Source organism: Eumetopias jubatus, unplaced genomic scaffold (assembly GCF_037043125.1).
Source record: "Eumetopias jubatus isolate StellerSeaLion01/CBP00866 unplaced genomic scaffold, mEumJub1_p1.0 scaffold_10, whole genome shotgun sequence".
Taxonomy (NCBI): Eukaryota; Metazoa; Chordata; class Mammalia; order Carnivora; family Otariidae; genus Eumetopias; species Eumetopias jubatus.
The window spans coordinates 107,931,577-107,945,172 of NW_028274816.1; the positions used below are offsets into that span (position 1 = coordinate 107,931,577).

Sequence of the window (13,596 nt, forward strand, 5' to 3'; positions counted from 1 at the left end):
GTAGCACAGATTGACCACTGGCTTTACATACCAAACCCTGCTAACAAGAGCTTCTCACAGCAGTTCTACTCAAGTATTTCAAGTCATATGGTTTTAAAAGAACTCTTAAAATTTTGACAAGTAGGTACCCATCCAACTGCTTTTTATTTCAAATTGTTTTTCTCAGTTCTAAAAGTCCCATTCTACTAACAGTCACCAACCCAGGAAACCCTTCAACGAAAAAAAATATTTTGATGGAGTATATATCCAATATGCAGCCACTCACACATACATCTCTAGGCATGTGCCGATGGATAAACATACAGGTGTATATACACACATATGTGTATATGTGAAACTAGATGGAATCTGTGAAATCACTGGCAAATTGATACCAACCAAGGTCTGGAAAACAGCATGAAAATTCTATGTACAGGATTCTTTAAATGAAACCCAAAACACTTCATTCTCTCTTTTTCCATATTTGGGCATAAGGAAGGGATATTTGAACTCTAAACGTGTAAAGCAATAAAGAATTTGAACAACATTGCTGGGTGAGAGGACAAATGGCTTTTGGCAGGCAATGTGGTAGTATCTATCAAAATCTTAAATACAGGGGCGCCTAGGTGGCTCAGTCCTTAAGCATCTGCCTTCAGCTCAGGTCATGATCCCAGGGTCCTGGATCGAGCCCTGCATTGGGCTCCCTGCTCAGCGGGAAGCCTGTGTCTTCCTCTCCCACTCCCCCTGCTTGTGTTCCCTCTCTTGCTGTGTCTCTCTCTGTCAAATACATAAATAAAATCTTAAAAAAAAAAATCTTAAATACATGCTTTGATCCAGCAACCCCACTTATGGGAATCATAAATACAAGTATAAAATTATGTATAATTCACTACAGCACTGTTTATAATAGCAAAGGACTAGGAAAAACTGAGGTGTCCCATCAACAAAGTAGATTTTAATATCACAGCTGGGATATCTAGTCCCTCCCTCCCTGCCCTTCCTCTACGACTCTGATGTATCCATGATCTTCCTTCACTCCCGTTTTCAATTTCTCTTTCTACTGTACTCTTCTAAGCACACAACAACCCAGTGTCTCCCATTCTAAGAGTACCTTTCCCACCACTCTGCTGACTTGTTACCCTCTTCCCTCCTCCCAGTACAACCGCCTGTCTTGAGTCCTGTTCTTGATCTTCCTTTCACGAGCCACATTCACTCCTGCTACTGGCCCTGCAACTCAACTGTGCAAACCTATACCTACAAATTGACAAATTCAATGCTCATCCTTCTTGACTTATCCATACTAGCTGACCCTGCTAACAACCACTTCCATTCTCAAGTTCTCTTGTCCTTTGAACATCTGGTGCCACGGTCTTTTATTTTACGGTCTCTCTTCTCTCTGCCACTTATAGCCAATGCTCTTCTTTCCCTGGACATCTTCTCCTTCTCCATTCCAGGTTGCCCCCCATTCCCATGTGGATGCTGCCCTCCTCACCTGCTCAGGCCCCCACACCCTATGCCTGGAGTGCCTTTTCTTGGGGAGGCCCCCATCACCCTGATTAAGATCTGACACCCCAAAACCAGGCTGCCCCTTTGCATGGATGTCCTTCACACTGCTGGGGCCCTGACTCTCTACACCAGGCTATCCCTAGATGTATATACTCCTAACCTTGCTCAGGTTATATACCTGCCCCATCCCCACCCCACTTCACCCTCTGGACGCTTAACCTTGCTTTGCTCTAGCGACCAGCTTTAGGACTAAATTGTGCAGAAAGGAAAGAGGAAGGGCAGATAATGCAATACTTCAACATGTAAATAATTACAGCTTTACAGTAAGCCTTAATATCTAGTAGGCAAGTTTCTGTTACTGTTCTTCAGGACTGTCTCGGGTTATTCTTGGCCTTTTCCTCTCCAATTCCTTTTTTCTTTGTGGCTTATTTGTGAATATAATTCAGTTGGATGAACAATCCTACCTTAAAGTTTTTTGCTCATTCCCAGCTTTAGCACTTTTATAATACATTTTTGACAGAACAGCTTGAGTGATTCAACACAAGTTGCTTTTTACCTATTCTTTTTTTTTTTAAAGAAAGCGTTTTTTTTTTTTCAAGATTTTATTTATTTATTAGAGAGAGAGACACAGCGAGAGAGGGAACACAAGCAGGGGAAGTGTGAGAGGGAGAAGTAGGCTTCCCGCCGATCAGGGAGCCCGATGAGGGGTTCAGTCCCAGAACCCTGGGATCATGACCTGAGCCAAAGGCAGACACTCAATGACTGAGCCACCCAGGCGCCCTGCTTTTTACCTATTTCTCTAGAAGCACCTGCAGTAAGAAATCTCTGTTAATGGTGCAATATAAACTCCTCTGCTTTCTACTGATCTCTAAACTAGATCTGAGGGCCATCAATGTGGTGTCAGATGAGGCTTTGTGTAAGCTGTGGCATTCTGATTGGCCATCAGAGAAGGTTATTTCTATTAGGGGTAACCTAAGCAGGACATAAATATATATGTGGGGAAACTATGTAAGAAAGCAATTGGATTCAGCAACGTAGCATTCAGGAAAGGTGTGAGGGTCGGAGATTCAAATTTGTGACCAATGTATGGAGGGCATTTACAGACATGGAACTTGACCTAGACAGATTATGTAGAGAGGAGGGCTGAGCTTTAAGGTCTGGGGAACTACAACTGAAGAGGTCCAGGAGCCACAAGGGGATGGGGTGTCCTGGGAGCAAAACAAAGAAAGCATTTCAAGAAGCAGAAAGCATTCAAATGTGTCAAATGCTGCTACAAGGTAGGGTGGGAATGAGAATTTCCCATTATATTTAGAGGGTAACCCTGACAAAAGGCATGTCAGCACAGTAGTTAAGACTAAAAGTCTCAAAGGAGAGGGGTGAAAACAACCATTCCTCAAACATTCCAGTCTGTCCCTGCCACAGGGCCTTTACAGATGCTATTTGATCATCTCTAGACCTTTCCATGCACCTGTACGTCCTCGTGTTAGGGTACAAATGACCTCTTCCAAGAGGCCTTCCTTTGCCACCCTAAAGTAAGCATTCCATCCTTACTCTTTAGCCCCTTATCTTGCTTTTTTGAAACTCTCTCTCTCACTCTCTTTCTCTCTCTCTCTCTCACACACACACAGCAGTACATCAGGATACTTGAAATCTATTACTTCATTTATTTGTTTACTTGTTTGTTGATCTCCCCCACAAGAATATGCTACAGGGAGGAATAATATGTACAAACACTTCTTTTTAAAGACAAGTTGTACATTTTTCTAGGTGTATCATTCCTAGAAGGTTTTCCAGTACCTGAAGATATAATACTTTATTGGCTACAACTCTTCTCACAGTGAGAAATTGGCAATACAGCAACAAAGAAGGTCCATAACATTACAATCATTGGCAAATCCCCTTTACTGCCACTCTTCTGCCACGAAGCTTCCTGTAGCTGTTTCCTTGGTTATAACACCATCATATAGTTTTCTCACAGAACATTCTCACTTTAACCTTACTTAACTGTTCTAGTAAAATTAATATTTATAATTCTCACCTTCAGTTTTATCATAACAAAGGCAACTGTGCCCTAAATACAGCTAGGTCATCCCCAAAGTTCTCAGAGAAATCAAAGTTGTAGAAAACTTTAAATCAGAGGTAGCCTAGCCCACTTCCTGTCACACACGGACACCAAGACCAGTGGGTACAAGGGAAACGGTCCATAAGTGAACTCTTAAACCCAACTCCTAGCCTTTCACAAAGTTAGAGAAAGACGTCTGATTTATGATTTATAACAAGGGCCTAGGTAATAATAAAGTATGTCTTAATTATTAGACATACTTTGAAAATCAGATTTTTGCTGTTCTGTAATGTACCACTCCACTCCACTCCTAGAAATCTGTACTTGTTGAGCCTTTATCTCATTTAGTGGCTCCATGTCCAGAGTATAGAGACAGGATTTTATTCTAGAAACTCTCTGGGAAATACTTGCCTTCGTATCTCTAAGGAGGGTACAAAAAAACCCTCTCTGGCTTAAGTCCACATTAATAATCTGTTAATCAGTTTATAACTTTCAGTAAAGTTCTGTCACAGCATGTTGCTGGATTAAACAACAAGAGAATTATAATAATCTTCTCTTTAAGGTTCCTTTTTGGAATATAATTAAAATACAGTTACCATATGGTATACATTTTTGATGTACTAAAAGTATCCCTCCTACTTAATTGTGTTTTGGGAAAGGGACACAGTAAGTAGGTGAATTGAAGGATGGCTGTTTTGGAAGACCTAGTAAACCTACAGGCAGGTTTTTAAAAAAAAAAGCCAGTGTGGCAGTAGGAGTAAAGAATTAGAGAGTTTCCTACGGGCACCACTGTGGATTGATATTGAGCAGCCACAGGATTAGCTTCTAATAAACTGAGCAACAAGGAAAAGAGAAGGGGAAAAGGTGAGGTCAGTTTTACTGTTAAAAATACTTTTCAGTGGGATTGAAAAGCTATCAAAAATATTTATTGACTGCTTACTGTTTTGAGCACATTTCAAAGGTCAATGAAATGATTCTAAATGCATCTACCTAGCAGAGCTGACAGATCATTTATACTATCCCAAAAAAGCCTTCCTAATACCTGAAACAAATAATTCATTCAACAAACACGTTCTGAGTGGCCACTATGTGCTAGGCACTTTTCTAAGTGCTAGGGATACAGCAGTAAATAAACCACATGGACTTTTATGTTCTGAATGGAGAGAAAAAGACAAAGTAATTAAGTAAATGACTTAGTATTTTAAAAGTATAAGAGCTATCTTTAAGCACTTAGATCATAATAAGTACTTTGGAAAAAAAGAAAGCAAGAAAAGGAAATAAGATGTAATTTATTTGTATTCATTATAGGTGGCCTATTTGTTTTATGATAGATGTTATAATATAACAAGATTCTTTTATAATCAATATTCTCTTTACAAATTTCAACTTTATAAGAAACAGAATATAATTTTAATTTTTTAAAGTTTGTTTATGTATGTATGTATGTATGTATGTATGTAATCTCTACACCCATCAAGGGGCTCAAACTTACATCCCCAAGATCAAGAGTTGCATGCTCTTCTGACTGAGCCAGCTTGGAGCCCCAACTTTAAATATTTTTTTAACTATTAGTATATCTTCCCTCTTAGAGTATACAATTAACTATACTTATATTTGATGGTATGTTCTTGGTCAAAACCAACACCAGGCCTTTTTATTTATTTTTTAAATTTTTTTTTAAAGATTTTATTTATTTATTTGAGAGAGAGAGAGAGAGAGAGAGCGAGCACATGAGAGGGGGGAGGGTCAGAGGGAGAAGCAGACTCCCTGCTGAGCAGGGAGCCCAATGTGGGACTCAATCCCGGGACTCTAGGATCATGACCTGAGCCGAAGGCAGTCGCTTAACCAACTGAGCCACCCAGGCGTCCACACCAGGCCTTTTTAGCTAAACACAATGCACTTTTGGATATTGCTTTATGAAGAGGTTTGAGGAAAAAAAAATCATGTTTAAAAAAAAAAAAAAGCGAAGCCTTACTAAACTGTGAAGCTTCCAACAGTGAACCAAGGATTTCTGGTACCAATGATTTTCAATTCTAAAGAACATTACATTCACTACAAAATTTATATGATCAAATAAATATCAAAACAGCCTAAATCAAATAGAAATTTTGGTAATTAGTATCATTAGTATACTAATCAAGAAATAACAATGCTTGACTTTGTTTTCCTATATAAGTTGAAAAAGAATAGTAAAAATCTAACTCTTTGGGAAGAGCTCATTTCCAATTTAAAAGAAAGGCAAAAAAACATATAAATAAAAGGCATTAGTTTTACAAGATTAAATGTATACAAACTTTCATTTTATTATGTTTTAGCTATCCAGCACTTCAATTTGAATACGAAAGCTTATATACAATGTAAATTGAAGGTTTCAGCAGAATGAAGCTTACCTTCAGGCTAGTATGAGAACGTGGTTGACTTAATTCCTGAAATTTCCATTGCTCTGATCCAGGGGTCTCTCCGCCTTTCTGAGTGTCCGGCGTAAGCAATCCATCTCCAGCAGGTAATGGGAAAATCCCTAGTGATATAGGACGTTCTTTTCTATTGAAGAGGGGAGAAAAAATTAAGCATTCATTCATTCCTTTTTAATTTCTATTCATCATGACCATAAGTAATAAGCCCGGGCTGTCTCTGTTTTAGAAAAATCACTCTTAAAAAATACCATCTGCCTATCTAAACAGTAGACTTACCAAAGAAAAAGGACAGTCTCAGAAGTTCAAATTAGCCCCAAGAAATTAACTAAGAAAAGTTCTAAACAGTAGACTTACCAACGAAAAAGGACAGTCTCAGAAGTTCAAATTAGCCCCAAGAAATTAACTAAGAAAAGTAGTAAAAGAAATCTTATAAGTGACTGATGAATTCCTCGCCTGGGGAGCAGTCTCTGGTCTGGTTTCACAGCGACAAAAGCTACTAAATTTTCACTCACGCTTACGTTAGCCCTAGGGAAACTGGCAACCTCCTCCTTTGTAAGTGAATCCCACCCTTGCTTCTACACTTCCCAAATTCTCAAACCAATACCTAGATATTTGCCCAAGGCTCTTCGGGGTGCGTCTCTTCTGCCTAATGGAAAATCTATGTATAATCTAAATCAGGACTACTGATTAAGTGGTAAAAAGAACTCGAAGAGTTTTAATCCTTAATAGCAGGAAAGCTGTCTTTTTCTACAGAACCAATATTACGTGTTCCTTTCAATCATATAATATGTGAGAAAACCACTGTCAGTTTTTCCAAACAAGGCTGAAAAATTCTATAAAAGACTGTAGAGTTTCCAATGCTTTGTGGGAAATTTCAATGAACAAGAGTTACAATTTTAATAATAATAGAATTTCAATAAGAAACATATCCTTTGGTGATGCATAGATTACAAATAAAAAAGGCTTTTCTGGAGGGTGGAAACCAGCCTAGGAAGAGGTTGTCCTGGGTCATTAACCCAAAAAAGTAGAAACCAGCAAGAAAAGAGACACTAAAGGTTTGGAGCCTCCTGGAACTCATACCTCTACTGGCCAGAATGTAAATTAGAATAGAACCACTGAGGTTATATATAAAAGTGGGAAAATATTCAGTTTTGCTAAATAAGTCCTTTATTCTGTAAGCTCATTTTTAAAAAAACAAGAAACTTAAGCCACCTGAAATCAGCCCTCACTTAACACAAAGGATATGCTCTTCCACTCCTAACTACAATCAGAAAGGATCAGTAAGGGTGCCTGGGTGGCTCAGTTGGTTAAGCGACTGCCTTCGGCTCGGGTCGTGATCCTGGAGTCCGGGATCGAGTCCCATATCGGGCTCCCTGCTCGGCAGGGAGTCTGCTTCTCCCTCTGACCCTCTTCCCTCTCGTGCTCTCTATCTCTCATTCTCTCTCTCTCAAATAAATAAATAAAATCTTTAAAAAAAAAAAAAAAGAAGAAAGGATCAGTAAAACTGTCAGAACCTCTTAAAGATTGGCTGAAGGAAAAGGATTGAGAGATTGCATTTGGTTAAAGGTGTGTATGCACAAGGAAATAAAACAGGACTTTTCTCTATTAGTTAAGTATTCATCATTTCTTTATACTTGGGTACTTTACCTATTTGATCTGGGAAAATTCAAACGCAGGTAGGTAGCACAATAAAAGGCTAGATTTTAATGACAAATTTAAGTTTGTTTCTATGAGCTTCCAGAACAACCAAATGACAAAGACTAAAGTAACTACTCAGCTATTCTGTTTAGACCACTTATTCCCTAATGCTGGCTCAGCAATAAAGTTTTCCTAAGTCCACAGTGAAAACAGACATTATTTATTATATCCTTATTGGGTAATATAGGCCATATTGTACACATACACATTTCCATGTATCACAGAACCTGTTCTTTCCTGAGAATGATGGACCTTTTTCTACATCTTTTCTCCTTTGATTTTAAATCCCTTCATCAAATGATGGTGACAATGATTAGAAAGCAAATTTTGTTTTAACATCCATACTTGACAAAATAAAAAGTTGCTGCCTGATGTTTATCCCTCAATTTGGGGGGGTATTTTGGGAACCAATAATCTAATTGTCTAAGAGGTACTAAGTGGCTTATTTATTTAACATATCTGAATAACTTAAGCAAAAAGGTGTGAATTTAATAGGATAGCTTAATGGAAAGCTCTCTAACCCAAAAAGCAAAGACAAGCAGAAGATAATACAGATTTCATGTAAATCCATCACACTGCTAACAGAAATCAAAACACAGGCCAGTCATAATTATCTTCCTATATGAAGACATTCGTTTTCACACAGATCAAATACAGAAAAAGTATAAAACTACTGGAGGAAAGAGTCTGCTATGGTGCCAAGTTTTGCTTTTCCACTCCTGTTAACTAAGCCTACAATCCAAAATACCAGTAGAATTCACACCTCTTTGTACTGCTTTTATTAATCATTTACAATCTGTTCCATAGGGAGGGCATTTTTCTTCAGAGACTATCAAGAAGGTCCTGATGCTTTGGGTCACACTGTTTCAACTCTGGAAAACAATAATACTACATACATGTCGTCTCTCCTTATTTACTGATAAATTTCATGAGAGGTGAGGGGAGAGAGCACATGTAATTATGCAAGTCAGTTAGAATCCTACTTTTAAAAGAAACCCTGAAAAGTTGAACATTTTAAGTCCCAAACTATGTTGGTATGCATGTTTAGTACTCTACATATTAAGTGCTTCAGTGAAACTTACAGAAGAAACCAAAGAATGGGATACACTTGGAAAAACATCAAGTAACAGGTTTAAATCCCAGGGGTTTCAATATGTTTTACTATGCGGCCACTGTTTAGAAACAAAGCCATCTTCAACTATCAGAATTCTTGTTATATTCTTTTAAAAACTGCCTTAGTTCCTTCCATATATTCATTTTTTAGTTGGTTATTTAAATGTAACCTGTGTATAAATAAATTCCCAATTGTGTTTTGAAACAGCTTCTTGGCTCTATAGACATTTAAAACAAATAACCATTAATAAAATTTTAAAAAGATTGTTCAACATTCACCATGTGGCAAGCACAAAGGATGGTTTGTTTACACTCTCATGGAAATAGGGATTCTTTCCCGTTTTCAGATTAAGAAAAGTAATGCACAGAGACATTAAGCATTAGTAATACACAGAGATGGGGCTCAAAGTCAGACCTGTTGCACTCCAAAGCCCATGTACTTTCCTTGGAACCCACCTATTTCTTGACAATTTAATCTTAATACTGAAGACTTTGATATCTTTATTCCATTAGATCAGCAATTTTTGTGTCAAGGAACTTTTCAAATTTAATCATAAGGTATTTTATCAGTAAAATAAGTAGAGTTCTGGAAAGCAGTTCTGCTAAAAGTGGAGCACATATATAAGTGACTGCAAATTATTTACTTGTTTGGCTTACTAAATATCTTGCAACTGATTAAATAAAAAATAATAATCTCACACTTGATTTTTAAAACTACCCAGAGGGGTAAGAACCTCAGGGGAGGAAACCCAGGCGCAGAGATTTTAAGCAACTTGCCAGAGGTCCTACAGCTGCCATGTGGCAGAACATTTATAACCAGGCAGCCCAGCTCCAAAGCCTCTTACCCACTGCACGGCCCTGCGCGGCCCAGCAGAGCACTGCCATCTCCAACAGAGCTGAAACCTAGGACAGCCCTTTAAAATTCGTCTTATTTTAATCTTACATTTGCTTTAGTTAAGGTTTTTTTAATCTCCTAAAAGCCTAAATATACATAATTTTTAGATCACAGATGAAATTTAACTTCTGGGCCTTAAACTAATGTTAAACACGATCCGACTGATGAATAGAAAGAACACCTTGAGGGAATATACTAATTTAATTCATCTTAATTTATCTAAATCCACAAGTTGAGTATTTTAAGTAAATATTTAAATAATAAAAGCTCGACACCATGAACCTTCCTTTAAAACCTCGCACAATGCAGAAATCTGAACAAATCAGATGTCTTTAGTTTGAGGAGTTAGAAAACAGAAGACACACAACCCTTAAATAAATATCTAAGATGTTGAAGACGGTTCTTACAGGGTGTGAGTAGAGTGAGCAGCAGCAAAGCCCCCGAGATTAATGACTGCCCCCACAAGCAGGCACGGATATTTGTCACCCAAGTCTACAAAGAAAGGGCAACATCTGACAAAACAATAGTGAATAGGCTTTGTAAAGCTTTCACAACTTTGATGTGTAAATGATGAGGGGAAAAATGCATTCCTTGCTCTAAAAGGTTTAAATCCTTTCACTTTAAAATATATTTTTTTTAGAAAGAAAATATTTAAATTGTCAGTTCCCGCAAGTTATCAAAAATTGCAAAAATGATGCCTAAATGTCCATCAGTCAAAGGATAACTGAACAAAATAAACACCTACAGCCTGTGCCTACCCGACTATACATCTCAGCATAAAAGATACTGGCCCCCAAATGCTCAGATGCTAAACACAGAGGTTTATAAACTTGGACCCAGTGTTTTACTCTTGCTCTCCCTTTATTCTTTGAACACTCTGCCTAACACAAGACCACAATGACCCTGTACTTGTGCATAAGTACAATATGAAAATCCTTTTCTTAAATCCGTAGTTTCCAAAGACAAAGCCATATCCCTAGGTGATAGCCTGTAAATTACTATAAATAAGAAGAGAAGATCCTAGCTTCAGGCCATTTTCCATTGTTTCAATCTGCAACAGAAATGGTTACAAAGCAGACCTGTGAAGCTAAAAATTTGAGAAAACCAACTAACAGGGGCTTCTAAGAGAGACTAGAGTACCTGAGTATCCTTGGTAGGTTCTGCGTCAGAGCTGGCACACCGGTAGAAATAGAAAAGTGCACAAGCAGCAAAACAGAGAGAGATACTAAGATAGCAGAATTAATGACCACCGCCCCGCCAACAAAGCCAAACACAAACAGCAGCATGCATCCAGGACTCATGGCGCTGTGCTGGCATGGTGAAATACCGGAACCAGGAGGCCTACACAGGGGCCAAAGGGGAATCTTTGTAGTGAGGATCTGTCATTCAGCGGCTGCCACAAAAACAATGCCATCAGCAGCAGCTTTCCACTCCATCCTGCAGCAGCTCCGAAGCGATGACGTCATCCTGCTCTCCCCACCTCATAACCATAGAGCTGCTGCTCCTCGCGTTTATGCAGCGATCCAGAGCGACAGCCAGCCTATTAACTACTTTGCTCTCCACTAAGAGTCCTGGCTTAGCTCATTGGCTACAATGCTGGGAGATCTGCATAATTTATTCACACTTCTACAGCAAACAGAAGTCTAACCCTTTCAAACATGCTTCTTGGTAACGAAAAGGACTTTAAACCAATTATACAGGAGAAATGAAAAATTTTCAGCACCCCCTACAAATCAGAAAACTTTAAACCTGGTATAATCTCCATTAAGTATTATAAAACAATCAAAATACCTCGATACATTGCTTAGATGGCATGGCTCACGATTTACCTTTTAATAGTGAGGGCTGTTTCTATTTTTCTATGCTATTCTCTCCTGTAGCATTCCAACCATGCTTTTTGAGAGAGAGCTTTGTGAATCAGCCTAACTATTGTTCCAGGATTAAAGAACAGGGAGAAACAGAAACAGATTATTTTGATTTTTCTCAAGGCAAAATGTTTAATAAAGCTTACCTAATTCTACTATGAGCTGTGGACTCTAGTTGATCACTCCCTGAGAGCTGATGAAGTTTTGTTCTTTCTAAGTGTTCCATATAATTATGGATCATCTATTTTGAAGAAAGAAAAAAATATGCAAATTTTAAGGCCAATATCTGAAATAAAAACAGTGTTTTAACAAGGGAAACATTTTTGTAGAAATTTCATATTTATCAGACTACCCACAGTTCCATGGAAAAGAATATTAAGGATGAAAAAATTTTAGGTGGCAAAGGAATATATGCAAATGTTTACATTTAAAGATGCTGGTGTCCAAAGAAGTAGCCAACATGTTGCTTAGCATAGCAAAAACTTTAACAATATGTGACACTATTAAAAGATAAAATTTTGACATAAATAACACAAGTTAGAATATAGGCATTGGGGAGGAGGTGATAAAAGACCACTGATAAAAATAATAGAGGGCATTTGAGAAATCCGCTCACTAAAATGGGAAACAAAAAAGAAATTAACATGAAACTTGAGAAGAAGCCATACCCTGATGTGGTGATTTTTTCCATTTTACAAAGGATTCAGAGTAAATATCACTTTCGATTTAATTAAGTAACTTAATTTAATACCAAGATGTTTATTTCTTGTGCCTATAGATTTCATTAAAAGAATGTTAAAATATGGGGTGCCTGGGTGGCTCAGTCGGTTCGTGTCTGCCTTTGGCTCAGGTCATGATCTCAGGGTCCTGGCATTGAGCCCCATGTCAGGCTCCCTGCTCAGCAGGAAATCTTCTTCTCCCTCTGCCCTGCCCCCCACAGGTGCACCTCTCTCTCTCTCAAATAAATAAATAAAATCTTAAAAAACAAAAAGAATGCTAGACTATTTTCTCTTTCATTTGATTGTTAATTTATTGGTATCATTAATATAATCATCTAATAGTAAATAAAATGAAAAATCAGAGCACTTTGATTTTATTTTTTAAGATTTTATTTTTAAGTACATGGAGCTCAAACTCACAACCCTGAGACCAAGAGTCCCATGCTCTACAGACTGAGCCAGCCAAGTGCCCCATCAGAGTGCTCTGATTTTAAATCTTGGATAAGGAGCCATAAAATGGACAAGCTGAATATGGAAGTAAAAACGTCAAGAATATCAAGTATATAAACTGAAAAGAAATTCTGTAATCCTATTTAGTTTCTGGTAATCTACAGTTCCACTTTTAAGGAACCTAAATCGGGCATTAAAACATGTAAAATGCAACAAATTTCAATCATAAAATCAAAAGGCCTTTGCTAGATACTAACATGATACGATAAGAAAAAATAAATTTTAAGGAATAAGAAAAGGTATGTTAGCAATCTAAAAGAATGCAAATTTGAAAAGTAGACAAGAAAAGGTTGATGACTTTCTTGGGACTATCCTTTGAATTCTTAAAACGTGAATGTTCCTTGAATGCTTAAAAAGGCATGGAACAGCTATGGAAGTTTCTAAACTTTAGTTGTATGAACATGGATTTCAATCTCAACATAACATGAAAATATGCACTGCAGCATATTAAAAGCATAACTACTGAAAGAAACAAGATTTTGAGCAAATTTATAAAATTTTTAAAAAGCACACTTTTTTTGGGAAAATTTTACTTGGCATATATGCAGAAAAATTAAATACATAAATCTCTTTGAAATTGTTCTTTACTTCAAATAAACAAAAAGCTGAACTGATGCATGAATCAAGACAAGTAATTCTATCAAACATTATAAAAGAATTAATCAGTCTGTTTCCCAATTAGAACTGTCTAAATAAGAACTGTATCAGGCAGGGGCGCCTGCGTGGCTCAGTCGTTGGGTGTCTGCCTTCGGCTCAGGTCATGATCCCGGGGTCCTGGGATCAAACCCTGCATCGGGCTCCCCGCTCTGCGGGAAGCCTGCTTCTCCCACTCCCC

General features: G+C 37.8%; 1 protein-coding gene across 2 annotated transcripts in view; it reads right to left on the minus strand.

Moving 5' to 3' along the window:
* SPAG9 (sperm associated antigen 9) overlaps nt 1–13,596 on the minus strand; it is a 135,092-nt gene that overhangs the window by 59,478 nt on the left and 62,018 nt on the right. For both annotated transcript variants that reach the window (XM_028091365.2, XM_028091364.2), the window contains exons 4-5: nt 11,679–11,773; nt 5,938–6,088 (exon numbers count right to left, since the gene is read on the minus strand). In XM_028091365.2, the coding sequence (XP_027947166.1) occupies nt 5,938–6,088; nt 11,679–11,773 (246 nt within the window). The remainder of the gene's footprint in view (nt 1–5,937; nt 6,089–11,678; nt 11,774–13,596) is intronic.